This window comes from Hibiscus syriacus, unplaced genomic scaffold, assembly GCF_006381635.1.
Source record: "Hibiscus syriacus cultivar Baekdansim isolate YM2019G1 unplaced genomic scaffold, ASM638163v2 tig00111027_pilon, whole genome shotgun sequence".
Lineage (NCBI taxonomy): Eukaryota > Viridiplantae > Streptophyta > Magnoliopsida > Malvales > Malvaceae > Hibiscus > Hibiscus syriacus.
Window position 1 is genome coordinate 2,994,880 of NW_024062960.1, and position 19,788 is coordinate 3,014,667.

Here is a 19,788-nt window from a genome sequence, read left to right on the forward strand (position 1 = left end):
TCCTCAGAAGGAGATTATCATCGAAAACAACATGTATAGACTCTTCTATAACTAAAGTTCTTTATTAAATACTCGATAAGCTTTAAATTTAAGGAATAACCCAGAAAAATCTTTCATCACTTTTAGCATCAAATTTTCCAAGATTGTCTTTACGTTGTTTAAAATAAAACATTTACATCCAAAAGGATGAAAATAGCTAATGTTAGGCTTTTCATTTTAAAAAGTTCATATGGAGTTTTCTTCAAATAGGCCTAATCATTACTCGATTAATAACATAACAAGCGGTATTTGTGGCTTCCGCCCAAAAATATTTTGGCAAATTGTTTTCACAAAGCAATATTCTAGTCATTTCTTCTAAAGTTCGATTTTTCCTATCAACAACTCTATTTTGTTGAGGGGTTCTAGGTGCTGAAAAATTATGGTTAATACCATTAGAATTACAAAATTTAGTAAATCCAAGATTTTCAAATTCAGTTTCATGATCACTTCTAACACTAGTTATAGAGTAACCTTTTTCGTTTTGGATTACTTTTGAAAACGTAATGAATTTTTCTAATGCTTCATCTTTAGTACTTAAGAATAGAACCCAAGTATATCTAGAATAGTCATCTACCAATACAAATGCATATTGTTTTCCACCCAAGTTAGTAGTTCTAGATGGCCCAAAAAGATCTAAATGGATCAATTGTAATACTCTACTAGTGGATACGTCATTAATTGATTTAAAAGAAACTCGCTTTTGTTTTCCTTTAGCACAAGCATCACATATTTTATCATTATCAAATTTTAGTTTATGCAACCCTCGAACTAAATCTCCTTGAATTAGTCGTTGCAAAACACTCATACTAGCATGTCCTAGTCTCCTATGCCATAACCAATTATCATGCTCATCCTTAGTAACTAGGCATAAATTAGTCATATATATAGAATCTTAATGCACCATATATATCGTACAATTGACTAATACTCAATAGATTATGATTTAATCCATTCACATATAAGATATTCTTAATTTGTATGGAAGAGGTATTACCTATAGTGTCTATACCTTCAATGTGACCTTTTGAATTATCACCAAAAGTCACTTCTCCTCCATTTTTGGTGTTAAGCTCTATGAACCGGCTCTTATCTTCGGTCATGTGTCTTGAGCATCCACTATCGAGGTACCATGAGTTTGAGTTTGTTTCCCGTGCCTTGTAGCAATGCTCCTTTCCCTACAAGCATAGATTAATTTTTTATTTTTGGTACCCAAATTCTTTTGGGTCCATATTCATTAGTTTCCAAAATCCTAGTCCCCTTAGGTATCCATTTGTGTAGGATATCCTTATCTTTAGTAGTAATGAGATCTTTAGGAACCCATATACTTCTAACGATTTTTCCATTAGAGGTTCTTCGGGGACCTCTATGATTATAGTTTTTTAAAACTTTTTCTAACAAAGTTGGAGTTTGAACTTTCTCCATTTCCAAAACGTTTTGTTCCAACTTTATCAAAAGAAGCTTTAAGATCATCAATTTTCTTTTGATGATCATCATGAACTTTTGAAAGTAAGTTATGCAAATCATTATTTTTCTTTTCAAAATCATCAATTTTGATTTGTAATTCTTTAATCTTACTTTCAAGCTCCTTGTTGGTTTTGGACATAAGACTGTTTTTATTTTTCAATTTTGAAATATCATTTTTGTATTTTGAAAATAGAGTCTTATAATCCGAAGCCAACCCATTATAATCCTCTAATAGCTCATCATAAGATAAATCTTCCAAATCGAATGAGTCAGAGGTTACCTGAGAGTTTTCCCCGATAGCCATCAAGAACAAGTTTGTTGCTTCTTGTTCCTCTTTATCGGAGCCTTCTTCATCGCTCCATGTAGCTACATGAGCCTTGTGCTTCTTTTTTGATTGACCATTTTTCTTTAATTGAGGGCAATTGTATTTGACATGCCCCGGTTTTTTACATTCGTAGCAAATGATCAAGTCCTTCTCATTTGGTTCAGTTTTGAAGCCTTCATTTCATTTGAATTTTCTTCCTCGGTTGGGCCTCATTAATTTTCTGAACCGTTTGGCAAATAATGCCATTTCCTCATCATCGTCATCTTCATCCGAATCACTCTCGTTTTTTGTGGATTTGAGAGCAACTCCAACGTTCTTCTTATTCTTCTTCTCCTTTGGCGTCTCATCAATCTTATCAAGGTCTACCTCATCTTGAAGCATCATTTTATAAGTGATGAGTGAACCGATTAGTTCTTCAGGGGTTAAGGACTTTAAGTTCATAGCCTCGATAATTTCCATTGCCATTTTGGAAATGACTAAACCAACTTCCTCACAAGATTTGAATGATATCCAATGACAATCGTGGAAAATCTATCCGTCATAGTTTTGATGTCTTTATCCGGTTTCATCCTGAAATTTTCATAACTATGAGTTAGAAGACTAATTTTATATTATTTTACCTCGTAGGTGCCTTCATGAGTGACATGTAGTTTGTCCCATATTTCTTTGGCGGTTGTACAAGATGAAACTCTTCCATATTCATCTGGTCCAAGAGCACAAAAATAATATGGATGGCTTTGGAGTTGAGCTGGAATATTCTTGTCTCTTATTCTCTCCACAATCTTGGGTGAGTTGAAGGTTTGATGTATCCATATTCTATGACATTTCATGCTCCCATGTCACTTGGTTGAATGAAGTACATCATTCTATTCTTCCAATAGGCATAGTGATCTCCATTGAAGAAAAGAGGCTTGTTGACGGGCATTGAATCGAGAACGAAGTCGGAGTTTGAAGCGTCGGCCATTGATGACTTGAATATCGATGTAACTCTTCCCGAATCGACTCAAGAGGTTATTAAACCTTCAAATGAGTGAGGCTTTGATACCAATTGTTGAGTTAATCGATCGACGAATATAACCAAGAGGGGGGTGAATTGGCAATTAAAATTTCGGTGGAAGCTTTTGCAGAAAATTGAAAATAACTGCACAACTATTTAGAGTGGTTCAAATTTCTCAACCAAAGTCTACGTCCACTACCTTAGCTATCCACACTAAGGATTTTCCACAAATTCACTAATTTGTCTTTCTTTTGAGGACAAAGAGTAACCTTACAAATCCCTCAAGAATTATACCCCAAATTCTTGAGAACACTCTCCCCCAAAGAGAATAATACAAATTTTGCAAACTTACAAGAAAATCCTCACAAGGAAAGATGTTTGCACAATTCTAGAACAAAGAAAGAACACTCAAGAATAATATAATTGAGCACAATAAGTGTTCTTGAAAGCAAAGATGAATATTGAATGAAATTTGGCTTGAAATTGCTCAAACTTGAGGTTTGATGCTTTCTCTTTGATTCTCTCTTGATTCTTGTTTCTTATTGTTGATCAATGGCTTCTAAGCTTGTTTAAATACTCCTTCAATTGATTCTGAACGTTGGGGATCATTAGTGGAGTCAATGGATCCATTTTTTTTGTGAAAATAATTAATAATCTGGTTGGGAGCGTGGGATGCATCGATGTATAGACAAGGTGCATCGGTGCACCAAGTGTAAAATTCAAATATTTTGACCGTTGGCTGACCAAGTGCATCGGTGCACTGGGGTGTGCATCAGTGCACAAATATACTTCGATGATTCAAAATAGCCGGGGTGCATCGATGCATTGCTTGTGCATCGGTGCATAAAATCAATTCGATGTTTAATAATACATGGAGTGCATCGATGCATGGTATGTGAATCAGTACATAAAAGCCATTCAATGTTCAATTAAATAAGGGTGCATCGATGCATTGATTTATGCATCGGTACACTTACCTGAAAAATTGATTTTAGGCTTGTTTTTTGTTCGAAATATTTTGTGAAAATTGTTTCAAAAAACATTTTAAGATTAAAACACAATTTTACAATTTAGTAAGGATTGAAATAGATCTTTAAAAGACTTGGAGTAATATTTTGATATTCGAATAATTAAATCGAATATATTAAGAAAATCTTTTGTAAAATCTTAAAATTCATTTATACTTAGTTTGTTATATCGAAACATCAAAATGTTTTCAATACCGCTGACTGAGTTTGTTGTCCCCTCATCGGATTTGATCCCCTCGCAGAGGATACCACTGACTCTGATCTAGCTTGAGGTCGAGAACCAGCATCTCTGCCCCTTTTTGATGGTGCAACACTCGATGGTGTACCCGATCTTTTCGATGTCTGAGCTTGGAAATCTTCGAACCTCTCATTCTGAGCTCTTTCCAGAGCTTTAGCACGATTCACCACTTCTTGAAATGAATATAAGTTCAACGCAATAAGCATCTCTTTCAAACGAGGACGCAATCCCTCAATAAACCACTCGCAAGCATCCTTTTCTGTAGGAATTAACTCAACAGCGAAGCGGCTTAACTTGTTGAATTCACATTCGTACTCTTACACTGTACAGTTCCATTTCTTCAGATTCATGAACTCTTGCTTCATTTATCGGATGAATTGATTTCTGATATATTTATGCTTGAACTCTTCTAAGAACAAGGACCAAGTTACCTAATCACTTGTCATTCTCAAGGTAACGTTGGTCCACCAAATCTTTGCTTGCCCTCGGAGCAAGGAGACTACTCCATCCAGCTTGTCAACATCAGAACAATGAAGTCCCTCAAGCATAATTTTCACATCATTAAGCCAAAGGTCCGCAGCAACAGGACCTTCTTCGGCTTCACCTCTAAACTCTAATGCTCTTAAACCCTTCAACTCCTTTACAATATTCATTCTTGGAGTTAAAGTAACAGAAGGTTGGAATCGCGCCAATACCGCGTCCAGTGTTCTGAATAACACATTTTGATCACTCACAAGCACTTCAGAGGGTGCCTGTTCTTCACTCTACCTGGCCAAAGCAGGTGAATTACTACTTTCAGCGGGCCTATCATCTCCCGCTTCACTTCTAGAGCTACCATGTTTGGACATCTATAAGAACATAACCATATATATTCTATTAGCAAAACATCATACTTACTATTATATCAGGTTTCACTATTTTGGCATGTATACTTTATAGGACACACTAGACTCCGGATACAAGTCTGAGGTGTCACATTGACTTTTCAAACATTGACTCTTGACGAAAATCAAGGAAATTTAAAACTTTCATTAAAATAAAAGTGGTTTATTTACATAAGTTAACCAAACTAAAACAAAACAGATCAGAGCATTTGTAACTAATATATTTCTTACATGCCAACACACTATACACAATAAAATACATACTATATCAGTTACTTCTGATCTGATCTTCTAGTAGTGACGCAATCCTTGCCACTCCTAATTCTGTTCTTTTTGTTCCTTGGTACCTATGTGTAAATCACTTACACGCTAAGTCATAGACTTAGTGAGGCATAATATGAATATATAGATATAACACTAAATTAATGAACATGCATTCGTACCATTTGATCATGACATTTCAACTTGCATGCATCTATTACACTATAATATATATGATTATGCCATGCACATATGAAGCTTATATTCTTATGCCAGTTTCACTTTAATTTATCTTTGGATTGCCCATGTACATTATTGAGAACAGAAGGTACGTGAGTACACTGAAGTTGTGCACAATGTTGTCACCACAACTTGAATAAAATCCCACTAGAGGCACTGAATATTTGTCCCGAAAGACCACTATGTCTCGAAGGACCACTATGTCCCGAAGGACCTCTATGTCCCGAAGGACCACTATGTCCCGAAGGACCACTATGTCCCGAAGGACCACTGTAAATCCCTCGACTCTTGGCATGCCAATTATACATACAGCTCTCATATTAAATAACATGGGCTTAATTATAAATATATTCCTCATTTCATATCACTTTCATCATTGTCCATGTAAACACATAAGTCAATTCATATGATCATTTCTATTATTTCACATACCTGGAAGGATTCTCTTATAATGACATTCATTCATATGATATCATGTTAAAGCATGAATGAATTATGCATGGAATCACTATAAGAGATAGACTCATCGTGAGTCTTATCTCAATACAATTCTATCTAGGATATGCACTCACCTTAGCCTTGTCTGATTTGACTCAATCTTAATCCTTCGATTGTTTCGGAATAGAATTATGCTCTAAATCTACATCGTAATACATTGATACATATCAGTATACTAATTGATATATTCCAAACTATCACTTCTTACACTAAAAGAAAGGCTATTATCATCTCTTAATGAAGGTATGCATCGATGCACTATACAGTGTATCGATGTATCCCTTAACATGTTCATCGATGCACTATCTATGCATCGGTACACAAATCACATTCGATGTTTTCATTGTAAGGGGGTGCATCGATGCACTAATTACATTCGATGTTTATTTATTTGAGAGTGCATCGGTACACATTGAAGATGTACCGATGCACACAACCCATAAATTCCATTTTAAGCAAGAAATTCACTCTCTTTTCAGCTCAACTCTTCATCTTTCACCTCCTTTAATATCCCTAACTTGCATACACATACTTAAAATCATTTCTACTCCATAATCACTTCTTTAAACTCAAAATTCTATCATTTACATGGCATTCAAGAATCACACTAAATTTCCAACATGTTCTAATTCCTATTCTAACACTTCCTATTCCTTAATTCCACTAATGACAAGTCAAATTTAGTCTTGAATTCTAATTAATACATTTCTATCAAGATTTCACTTATTCACCTCTTTTCTTTAATCATTCCTAATTTCGTCATCTTTTAACTTTAAGATAATTTAAGCTTTCCTTAAGCTTAATTATCATCCAATAATCATAAACCAATCTTAAATTCAGCAAGAAATGAACTAACCAAGAACTCACCTTTGATTTTGGACCTTCACGTACAAAGAAGAAGAGAACTCTGGAAACCTTGTGTTTTGCTTCCTTCACTTCCACGTGTAGCTAATATATATATATATATATATATATATATATATATCTCCTTTAATTATTTTCCTTGCAAAAGACCATACTATCATTTTATTCCTCCTTTTCAATTTGATCCCACATAACATTTCATATAAGTCATTGAACTATTCAATTATTCTACTTTAAATCATCAAATTTTGTAACCTTACAATTTAGTCACTAACCCGGTATTGATGATGTTACACTAGTATTTTATCTTATTAGATTAATTGATCGTTAATAGTGAACTTACTCACGCAAGGACAATATCTAATACAAGTTGAGCCCTCGATGTATATACCTAAGTCTTTAAACAATGTTTAGTGAATGGAATAAACGCACATGGTCATCTTATGGCTTTCCTTCTACTCATTACTAGTTAAGAATGCTACATAGTTACATACCTGTTTGGGTATAATTATACTTCTAGACTAAAAGGTTTAGGTTGGTTGCGGTTGATGCAGAACTTGTCCTAATGCATGTGTACGTTACTGATTAACTAAAATTATTTGATTAAGTTTAATATTATTAATATAGTATATAAAAATATAAAATCAAATATATTTAAAATTTTAATATTTTTATTCAGTTTAAATAGCATCAGAAAGAATTCACACCTTAAACTTTACTCATCTTTGCTCACCAAGGGCAAAGATCATGCAATTGCCTAGGAATATAATTTAAATTGCATATTGCTTAGTAGCTGGCTTCTTAACTCGACATTTCACATGCAATTAATTGGAATAAATTGTACATTAGTTAAATGCACTAACTACAAATGAATATTTGCATAATCTCCAAGCAACATGCATGTTGTCAGATGAATTTCAGTTACTTAAGAAAAATAAAAAACATCATAATTAGGCATGACTTAATTTCTTTTCTATATTCTTACTCAACCTCAATCCAAACTAGTATAAGATAATTCATTCAGGGACTAATTGAATGAGGATGAGTGAGCTGTTAAAATTTTTAAATTAGTATATTTTTTATATTTTCAATTAATAATTTATTTTTACTCCCTAAAATTATTAAAATTCTTGTTCTACAAAAATTTTCGTAGTTGGCCCTCTAACGTAGGATCATTTGTGTCTATCCCTGCATTCATCATAAAAGGGGAAAGAAATCTTGAGAAATGGGATATATCCTTTATCATCACAAAAAGTGAAGAAACACATATAATATTTATTTAGTTCGACAACTTTTGTGTTGTTTTCAAAGCGTTTCAGGAGCAACGCCGAGGGCAATTATTTTGGCAATGACAATATTAGCATACTCAGCAAGCTTGTCTGTATCAGGCATAAAATCCTTGACAGCGGCATGGGAGCAGAAGCTTTCGGCCCAATTAACCAGAGTAGGAGTCTTGGCTTCATCCATCAGCTTCTTGCCATTGAACTTCTCGGCCACTCTAAGCCATCCCAAGTAGCTCCCAAAAGCGATATCAAGGTACCCGATTTCATCCCCACCAAAGAAAGCCTTCCCTTTGCTGCACTTTCCGAATGCTTCTTCCATTAGAGCCACCCCTTCTTCCACTAGCGCCATTGCTGCTTTCTTTGCTTCTTCTCCTTGTGGAATCCCAAGGCTTTGCACCGCCGGATACCACTACAACGGATTCACAAATATTTTTAAATGTAAATTAACAATATAAAATTGGGTAAAATACATAAATGATCCTCCGACTATAAGATAATTTTTGTTAAGTCCCCTAACTATTAAAATTTATAAAATGATCCTTAACTATAAAGTGTTACTTTATTGAATCCCTCGACTATTAAAGTTACAAAATGACTACACGACTATTCATTTAATTCCAAAACTCGTCATTTTTTCGTTAAATTTTTTTGTTTGAGTTGGACGTTAACCTATTGACTGAGATATGATAAAATATAATCTCATAACTCAAACGACTATCCTATCTCATCAGTTAACGATTCGCTTAGACGATTTTTCAACAAAAAAAATATGAGTTTGGTACATAATGAATAGTCGAGTGACAATTTTGTAACTTTTAATAGTCGAGAGATTCAACAAAACAACACCCTATAATCGGTGACCATTTTATAACTTTTAATAATTGGAGACTCAACAAAGTGTATCATTATCAGGATCATTTTATAACTTTTAATAGTCAGATGACTCAACAAAATAATATCCTAAAATCAGTGTCATTTCTATACTTTACCCTATAAAATTTTTGTAAGAAATAATCAAAAATAAAATTAAGGAGGAATACAATCAATAAAATAAATAATACAAAAAAAATCGAATTCCAAAATCAACAAACATAGATCCGCCGCTAACTGCACAACAAAACAATTCAAAAAGTGATGGATCTACCTCATCTCCAAAATGAATAGTAGTTGGATTTTCTTCAAATAATTATTTATTAAACAAACAAACAAACAAAAATATGAAATTATGAATACCGTGTTGTCAAGGTATGCAGCCCAGAAACGAGAGACGGCACGTTCATACGGGTCGGTAGGAAGGATGGAAGGACCAGAAGACCAAGTCTCGTCGATGTACTGTACGATAATAAGAGATTCGCAGATTGGCTTGTTATCGCCATGAAAGAAGACCGGGACTTTCTTGTATACCGGGTTTGATTGGAGAAGAAGCTGGCTTTTGTCTTCCAACAGCTTCTTCTCTTCTATGAATTCATAGTTAACAGATTTGAGGTTAAGGGCAATCCTCGGCCTCATCGCAAATTGACTCGCCCACGTACCCAAAACTTTCACTTCACTCCTCGCCATATCGGAACCACCGATCTCTTTATCTTTTTGTGTTTGGTCAAACTAGAAGTGATGGTTATATAGAAATGAGGGCCTGCTGAATTGTAGTTGTAAAGCATGTGACCGACAAGTAAAACAGGGAAGACTCAAGTTGCTGTCAATAAGTATTTTCTTAAGGGAAAAATACACAAATGGTCCCCATACTATGAAGTATTATTTTATTAATTCTTTTAACTATTAAAATTTATAAAATGATTTTTATTATGTGTGCTTGGAAAGTGGGTTTTAGTGGCCGTGCGTGCTTTGGTGCGCCTCAGTGACTGTTTTGATAATTAGCCTTGGTGGCCATATTATGTTGATGATTTGTCATTAGTGATATTATATTTTATGTTGCCTTATGGATACGCTGAGATAATTATCCATACGAGTAATGATCGATAAAACACTTAAAAATCCAATATTGTGATATGATTAGGGAGTATGTTTGAAAATTAAGAAAACAACATAAACACTGTTGAAAGTCAAATGCACCAAAAGTGCAGTGTTGAAAAAAAATGGTTGGCACCGAATTAGGTGCAAGTTTTGTTGAATTTGGGTAATGAGAAAATTTTAAATTTAGTATGTGTACTTTAAGATATTTACAATATTAGTCCTTAAGCTTCAACTATAAATACCTAACTCATTTAGCTTCAAAATCATCCTAAATTATTCTAGTTTTCTCCCAATACTAGAGAATTTAGAGAGTTTTCTTGAGAGTTGTTTTTACCTTTTTATCAAGAGAGAATTGTTATTGTTTTCTCCTTATTAGATCGAGAGATGTTGTAATTCTTATTTTCTCATAGTTAAATTCTTCTATCGTTGCCCATGGTTTTTACCCTATATTATTTAGGGGTTTTTCACGTAAAATTTGTGTCTTCTTTATCTTCATTTTTATTTTCTCAAATTATCAGTTGCGATTTTGCTCTATCCGATAGCTGTATTCCGCGATAATTGGTATCAGAGCCAGATTAGAGTGTGTAATATCTACTTATTGTCTTTGTTGTTGCCACCAAAAGGTGGATCCTCCAACATAAGAAAGTAACAAGATATTACTCATTCTTTAAAGGTTCCAGAGAACTATTCACAATAGTGAAATAGTGAGAGCTATCCGTAATAAAAGTTATGTCAACGAAATTTGATATTGAAAAGTTCAATGGAAAAAATATCTCATTGTGGAAATTGAAGATGAATCATTGAGGATAAGAAGACAACTAAGGAGATATGTGATAAATACAAATTCTTGGGGTATGATGATGGAGTAAAGGGGTATAGCTTGTGGGATCCCATTGCTCGCAAAGTGATCATCAACATGGATGTTAAAACAACTTTTCTTCATGGAAATCTTGAAGAAGATATTTATATGTTCCAGCCTGAACGTTTTGAAGAAGAAGAAGTTAGTTTGCAGGTTGAACAAATCTCTGTACGGTCTAAAGCAGGCTCTGAGGTGTTGGTATAAGATATTTGATTCCTTCATTATGTGCCTTGGATACAACAATTTTAATGCAAACCCTTGTGTTTATTTCAAGAGGTTTGGTGATAACGATTTTGTTATATTGTTGTTGTATGTGGATGACATGTTGGTTGTAGGACCCAACAAATATCATATTGAAGAATTGAAGGCACATTTGGCTAGGGAATTTGAAATGAATGACTTGGGATCAGCAAACAAGATTCTAGGGATGCAAATTCACCAAGACAGAAGTAATAGGAAGATTTGGCTTTCACAAAAGAATTACTTGAAAAAGATATTGTCACGATTCAACATGCAAAATTGTAAGCCAATTTCTACCCCTCTTCCTATTAACTTCAAATTATCCTCCAGTATGAGTCCTAGCAGTGAACAAGAGAGGATGGAGATATCTCTAGTACCGTATGCATCAGCAGTGGGAAGTTTAATGTTTGCTATGATATGTACAAGACCAGACATTGCACAAGCAGTTGGAGTGGTTAGTCGATACATGGCTAATCCAGGCAAAGAGCATTGGAATACAACAAAGAGGTATAAGGTAGAAAGAATGGTGTTAAGATATGATTGTTCCAATCAAATCTTCAAGTGAGAGATTGTTAAAAGTCAAATGCACCAAAAGTGCATTGTTGAAAAAATGGTAGGCACCGAATTAGGTGCAGATTTTGTTGAATTTGGGTAATGAGAAAATTATAAATTTAGTCCGTGCACTTTAGGATATTTACAAGATTAGTCCTTAAGCTTCAACTATAAATACCTAACCCATTTAGCTTCAAAATCATCCCAAATTATTCTAGCTTTCTCCCAATACTAGAGAATTTAGAGAGTTTTCTTTAGAGTTGTTTTTACCTTTTTATCAAGAGAGAATTGTTATTGTTTTCTCCTTATTAGATCGAGAGAGGTTGTAATTCCTATTTTCTCATAGTTAAATTCTTCTACCGTTGCCTGTGATTTTTACCCTATATTATTTAGGGGTTTTTCACGTAAAGTTTGTGTCTTCTTTATCTTCATTTTTATTTTCTCAAATTATCAATTGCGATTTTGTTCTATCCGATAGCCGTATTCCGCAACAAACACTGCATATTATATTATGATTTGAATAGTTATGAGTAGTGTAAGATTATCCAGATGTCTAATTAATATTTGATACGCATAAACTCAAAATAAGAAAAATGACTTAAGTACATGAATATGTTACTGATATAGATCAGTGGCAAAATGCGTTACAATTTAAGTTTACTTATGGCTTATGATATTCTATGAGCTAGATAAAGGAGGCTAGTTAGGGAATGAATTGTGATATGTATATGTACTCTTCCGTGATATTGATCAGTAATGATTGTTTGATTTATAATTTATGATAATATGACACTATGATATGGATACCACTTGATGCTTAAATATGGAAAGTGAATAATCAATAAGACTCGTATTATGTCTTCCTTTATGTTCATGTGCTTGGTAGGGATAGAACCTAATCTTTGAGACAAGTTACTCATCATGTCATCTTTCTTGTATTGTGACGTGTATGTTTATGTTTATAAATTTAATGAAGTACAATAGAGTAGATGTATTTTGTTAAGTTTTAAAGCTTGATGTTTAAAAATGTATTTTCATGTCATATTATAGTTTTTTTTTTAATTTGCGGTAGTTAGTAGCAACATCGAGAGGAATCACAGTTTAACTATCAGAATATAATATTTATTTCTATTAGTGGCCATATGTAGTATGGTACAATAATGAGTTGAATCATAATTTCTAGTGGGTACAATAAGATGGACAAATTGATCAACCTGCTATCGTATCTATTTTGGTATGGAGTATTTGTGATGATAGATAATGCCAACTAACATATTTATTTTGGGTAATGAGTATTAACGACTGATGAGCATGAGGATGAGTTAATAACAACTCTTGACTTTATAATTTGGATTTTTTATTTATTTTATTTATTAATAAGATATACTTTACTATTACAAATTGATAAATAAATCGGGGTAATCAATTTCTATTTGTTTATAATTACTCAATTTAAATTGTTGAGTTATTTGGTTTTTTATTTTGTATATTTGAGTTTTGTGTTAGTTTGGTATCGTAATTTTTTTCTATTTTAGGTTGAATTTGACATTAATGCTTTAATTAATATTTTATTTTATTATCTTGTTGTTCTACTATTGATTTGAAATTTTGGTTTGGTATCCGTATATTGATAGATTCTCGTAATCACTAGAGATAATCTCGTTTGAGTTGTGATAAGTTAGTTGTTAACATATCGTTGTTTTTATATTCATTTTATGTTATTATTGACAATAATTTTTGAATTGTCTTAGATGATTATAAGGAAGTATCTGTTCAGAACTTTCTTAATCAATTGATAATGTACGTACACCCTACATATGTGATTGTTCGAATCTAGGATCTTAAGAGAATAACATTCTCTTTTAACGCCGTCACTTGATGGGTTCTAGTGTTGACCATATCTATTTTTCACAATAGTATTTGTTTTATTTTTATTTTCACAATAGTATTTGTTTATATTTCTATTTTCAAGTTGTTTGATTAGTTTTTTTAACTATTTCTTACATGATGTTTTCATATTTAGTGGTTGGTTTGTATTATTTTGCTGATTTTAAGCAAAATGATTGATTAATGTGGTTAGTGTACTTTATTTATTTTTTTTGTAGATATTTGAATAGTATGTCAAGAAACGAATGATATTATAAAAACTATCTAAATGTTACCAATAGAGGTTGATTCAAGTAGTAAGTAGCTTGATATCATAGGTTTCGAGTTCGAGTCATCGTGTATACAAAAATCCTCGCTAGGAACTCACCCACCACAGGCAACGAGTGTGCGACCCGGTCGTTCTGGATAGTTAAACCAAACTCGGGAGCCGAAATGACACCCAATAAAAAAAACTACCTAAATGTTTGTGGGCTCAATGGTACTATGACTTTGGATTTTGATCGTGATAATGATGACATTGATGATGACGTCGTATATAATGATGAAGAATCTTCAGATATAACAATACAATAATGAGATACTAGGTGGATTGTCATGCAAATGAATCCTAAGCAATATCATTAGTGGCTTAATGACAATAACGAATTAAATGTAACTAATCAATCCCTGATCACTTTCAAAATTTTGGAATTACACTGACGAGATTCTCTGTGATGTAGTGTATATGGTAGTCACCCACTTACTTTTAACAGTTTGATGGAGATATGATGGTGTATCAAAATGAAAACTTGAATCGTTACTCTCTTGTTCACAAAAGTAAAGAAACAAAGAAGCATGTTTTTGCTTCAATGCGTTTCAGCTGCAGCTCTTAATTTGGCAAAAAGCATCTTACCAAACTCCGTAAGCTTATCGATATCAGGCATAAAATCCTTGACAGCAGCATGAGAGCAGAAGCTTTCGGCCCAATTAACCAGTACAGGAGCCTTGGCTTCATCCATCAGCCTTATCCCATTGATCTTCTCGGTCACTCTAAGCCATCCCAAGAAGCTCCCGAAAGCGATATCAAGGTACCCGATTTCATCCCCACCAAAGAAAGCCTTCCCTTTGCTGCACTTTCCGAATGCTTCTTCCATTAGAGCCACCCCTTCTTCCAACTGCTCTATTGCTTCTTTCTTTGCTTCCTCTCCATCAGCAAACCAGTTACTTCTCATTGATGGGAAGTGGAAACCACTGCAAAACAAAACAATTTAACCCCACAAAATGAACCTACAGACTATGAAATATGAATACCTTATCGTCAAGATATGCTGCCCAAAAGCGTGCGACAGCACGTTCATAGGGGTGAGAAGGAATATGGAAGGAGCAGAAGGCCAAGTCTCTTCGATGTATTGTTAGTGTTAGGTATGGCTCATAAGTAAAGAATTATTTTTGTAAATATATACTAGAGTTTATTTATTATAAAATGAGATGTAACCAAAACCTATGAGAAATTGAATAAAAATTCTAGCGCCGTCTAGGACATCGAGGAAATAAGCATATTGCCGAACCTCGTTAAAATTCTTATGTTCTTTTCGTTTTCTTTACCTGATTTTTCAACAGTACGATAATGAGAGATTCGCTGATTGGTTTATGGCCGTGAATGAGGACTGGGATTTTCTTGTAAACCGGGTTTGATTTGAGAAGAAGCTCGCTTCTGCCTTGGGATAACTTCTCCTCAATATATTCATAGTTGAGGGATTTGATGTTAAGGGCAATCCTCGTCCTCATCACAATGGACTTGACCAGAACCCAAAACTTTCACTTCACTAGTTGCCATGCTTTAATTTCTCTGATACAAAAGCACAAATCCCCATAATTTTGAGTGCTTGCTTCAAAATAGAAGCGTTGAATTATTATATAGAAATGAAGAGATGCCTCTGTGATGATTGTTAAATGAACAATGTTAGGTAAAACGTACATATCCGGAGGGGCTATGGTTTTAGTTTTTTTACTTGTCGTTTGGACGTTATTACCGGCCAAAAATACACAAAATATATGATATTATATGAATACATAAATAATTATTAAGATAAAGTTAAGTTTTTTTTAAATGTAAAGCATATTAAATATGATTACCATGTTATAAAATATTCTAATTATGTTTTAGTTTACGTTTATGGTTGTAAACATTTATTTTAATTCTAGATGTTTCATCTTTTTAATTAAACTAGTTACTTCTATAAAAAAAAATTCAGAGATAATATAGCAAACATATTTGGTTGATTGGCCAAGCTTTCATTTATGTTCTTCATATTTATTTAGGTCATGGGTTCTAGACTCATAAAATGGCTTTTGTGGTTAAAGGGAGTATTGTTTTTCAATGGTTAAAAGATATTCTGAATAGATATTATCTTGTAATCACCTAAAATATTTAAAAAAAATTATAAATATATATGATTATTGTATATGAGGATACAACAAAAAATATGTATAATAATTTATGGATATATCACATATATAAAGTTTAAGGGTAGTATTTTTCTATGTAGTCAACCAAATAATGTTGATTCTTACTTTTAATTTTATTTCGGAAATTGCATTAATATTATATTTTGATCGATGAAAATTATTGTTGTCCATTATGATGTTGTAGAAGTACATGATATTGATATGATGATTACAATATTGACGAGATGGTCCACATATGAATGATGATACAATATGAGTCTTAGTTAAATTATTTTAACAAGTTCGAGGACTTTTTTTTAATTTTCAAGGATTTATTTAATCTTAAAAAACAAAAGATATTAAAATATTAAAAAATATAAAAAAAATATTAAAATATTAGAAGTGATTTTAATATATTTTTAATATTTAATCTTTTTAATCTTTAATATTTCAATAATTTTTAAATTTTACTTAAAGATTAAATAAACCCATAAATTTTCTAAATACCTATATCACATCATCATTTATTTTTTTAGTATTGTGTTCACATGAATGTGCACATTGGTCTAGATACTATCCTTTAGAATATTCTTTGGTAAGATGTCACCAACCTTTTTATTAAGTCAAGCCCAAAATATCACTTAAAGCTTATTGGGTATATAAATGTGCATTCATTCAGGCCCAATTCATGGTCCATGGCATTCTTCCCACCAAAGGACGTGACCAACTCTTTATTGGTGCTTGAACTTGCTAGACTGGATGGTCTATAGAAGCTTGTAGTGTTGTTTTGTTGGCGAGTTACTTTGGTGTGGCGACGTGACCATTGTCTTGAATCAATGTCATTGATGGGACTGTCTTTATACAAAACAATATGGATTATAGTTGGTGTTTTGATGTTATGATCAACCTTAGGTGTAAACTTTTTTATTTCGATTAAGTGATTGTAGTTGTCATGAAGTTCTTTCTCCAATTGACAGATTCACTCTTTTCTAAAATCAGATTTTTCTTCCATCAGTTAATTATTTTATTAATTGTGTTTATTATGAAATTTCAGTTATGTTCTTCTCATATAATTTTTTTTTTGTTATTAATGCATGTATGTTCACTTTAAAAAAAAATTCTAGATCTCATATTATCTCTAATATTGTTTCAATGTCATAAAGTTTGTGCAGAATAATTGTGTATTCGATGAGTTCAAGCAAAGCACAAAGTCAACATAAAAGAAGAAAGATACTAATAACCACAAAAGTTTAATGCATGGATCAATCGAACCTATCAATGAACAATGAATATTCATTTGAACTCATCGTGGTGTCAGTGATAAAAGAGAATGTTTTTCTTCTTAGAAGTCATAAATTCGAACAGTTACATCAAGTATGTGATTTGTCAATTAATTAAGAAATTTATGAACAGATACTTACTAACAATGAATATCCATTTAACTACATACTAATACCTGCAATCAGTTCAAGAAACTGAATGACCACTTGAAATCCCTTCTCAAAGGCAAAACATATACAAATAACATACATCAAGGAACTACATTCACCATCTTTAAAGATCATATAAGAGAGGAAGATGGATTTAAGCAGAGAAGATGCATCAAAGACCTAACTCAAAAGTGCTTGATTTACCTTTTAACTCCTCATATTTTGGACAAAAATACTTTGCGTAGAACCATCTTAGCCAACTTTGCAAGCTTGTGAGTATGGGGCATAACATTCTTCACAGCGGCATGGGAGCAGAACCTGTCTGCCCAATTAACCAGAGCTGGTGTGTTGGACTCGTCAAGTAGCTTCATCCCATTCAACATCTCAATCGCCCTCAGCCATCCCAAAAGCTTCCGAATGCGATATCAAGGTACCCGATTTCATCCCCACCAAAGAAAGCCTTCCCTTTGCTTGCCGAATGCCTCTTCCATTAGAGTTAGCCCTTCTTTCAGTTGTGCTACTGCTGCTTCCTCTACTTCCTCTCCATGAGTCACAATGCTTTTCATGGCTGGACACCACTGCACAACAAACGAAGTTTTAAAACCCCCATAAACAAACAACTAAACTTGTAAAGAAGAAATTGTGCAGGCCTTTTCGTCAAGATATGAAGCCCAAAAATGAGCGACGGCACGTTCCTTGGAATCGGAAGGGAGAATGGAAGGACCGGAAGACCAAGTCTCGTCGATGTATTGTACGATAATGAGAGATTCGCAGACTGGCTCATGATCTCCATGGATGAGGACTGGAACTCTCTTGTAGGTTTCAAATCACGGTCTGAAAACATGATTTCGTCCGTGAAATAATCCGCTACACCCGTAATAGCGCCCTCGACGGCCGCAATCACGGTAAATCAGAATTGACTGAAAACGTGACCGCGACCGCGATTTAAAACCTGCTCTCTTGTGAACCGGGTTTGATCGGAGAAGAAGCTCGCTTTTGGCTTCGAATAGCTTCTTCTCTTTGATATATTCATGCTTGACACATTTGATGTTAAGGGCAATCCTCGGCCTCCTCACAAATGGACTCCCCCATGTACCCAGATCTTTCACTTCACTCGTTGCCATTCTCTAATATTTTCCTCTGACCAGAAGTACAACTCCCTGGAAATTTTAGTGTTTGCTTCAAAATAGGGTGATGCATTGATATATAATGATAAAGAATGAGATGGTAACTTTAATTTTGAAGCATTTGATTTTCCCCCTAATGAAATAACAAATTTTATAAACATTTATTAGAATGTTTTACATATTTGCATCATACACAAATACCCATAGGCCACACATAATCAATTATTACCTTACAAGGCAAACAAGGTAGATTGATTATACAAGTATCATTATCAAATAGCAATGTGAGGATATCTCCTTTCACATCATTATATCACCCATTCTCTCGTCTAAAATGTTACATAAGAGTGATTTAATCTTTTATTAATTTATGACGTTTAACGCATTAAACATTATCATTAAACACGTGGTATATATTCACGTAACATGTTTTTTCATTTGAAGGTGTTTATTCAACAATAATGAGAATGTAGAATATTACTATATAAAATTCTATGATAGAAAAAAATATTCACACCTCTTGATGTCTTAATAAAAATCTTTTTATAGTTTGAAAAAACAAATCTCGAGTTTTGATGGAAATACATTAATCCACTAAGGTATTATAATTAAATGGATTTTAAATATAACGAATTTATCTTTATTAATTAATACTATTTTATTTATTTTTGTTACCTTCATTCTTCTTTATTTTGAATTTTTAAATTAAATAATTAGTTAGAAAATCATTAATTATAATTGTCGCAACCGTCTTTCGGTTGGGCCCCGGAATTGAGCTTCGACTTAGGAAAATGTGTATTGGAGTCGCCACCGATCATTTTTTTAAAAATAAATGGGTTGATCGGATACCCTATTTCTTACCTGATATGCGTCTTATCAGAGATGTGTCGGATTCGGGAGTCGGTTACAGTCAAGGAAGAGCTAGCACCCTTGAACTGCCCTTTCGGTACTGTGTAATTTCCAGTTGTCTTTAATTAAGAAAATTGAAAGTTAAATTACAAGGTAAAATATTGATCCAAATTGCTTACCAATGATTGTTTGAAGATGTGTCCCTAAATAGCCGAGAAACGTGTTAGATAAAAATGTAATAAAAACAAATAAAAAAACAAATGGAATCAAGAAAAGTAAAAAGGGTAAGGAAACAATAAAATAAAGATAAACAATGTATAAAATA

General features: G+C 33.2%; 1 protein-coding gene and 2 pseudogenes across 1 annotated transcript; all 3 read right to left on the minus strand.

Annotated features, from left to right (window-relative positions):
• Positions 1 to 8,056: 8,056 nt before the first annotated feature.
• On the minus strand, positions 8,057 to 9,754 carry LOC120150795 (glutathione S-transferase U17-like). Its single transcript, XM_039163420.1, has 2 exons — positions 9,355 to 9,754; positions 8,057 to 8,530 (listed from the first exon to the last, which is right to left on the minus strand). The coding sequence occupies exons 1-2, from the start codon at positions 9,679 to 9,681 to the stop codon at positions 8,144 to 8,146; spliced, it is 714 nt and encodes a 237-aa protein (XP_039019351.1). The 5' UTR covers positions 9,682 to 9,754; the 3' UTR covers positions 8,057 to 8,143.
• Positions 9,755 to 14,472: 4,718 nt separating this feature from the next.
• LOC120150932 lies at positions 14,473 to 15,397 on the minus strand (annotated as a pseudogene).
• Positions 15,398 to 17,702: 2,305 nt separating this feature from the next.
• LOC120150933 lies at positions 17,703 to 18,611 on the minus strand (annotated as a pseudogene).
• Positions 18,612 to 19,788: the final 1,177 nt, after the last annotated feature.

Bases quoted from the DNA above. Each gene is read 5' to 3' on its own strand.
- LOC120150795 (XM_039163420.1), bottom strand. From the start codon at position 9,681: ATGGCGAGGAGTGAAGTGAAAGTTTTGGGTACGTGGGCGAGTCAATTT. The intron at 8,531-9,354 runs GTATTCATAATT...AATCCGTTGTAG, and splicing joins CTGCATACCTTGACAACACG to TGGTATCCGGCGGTGCAAAG.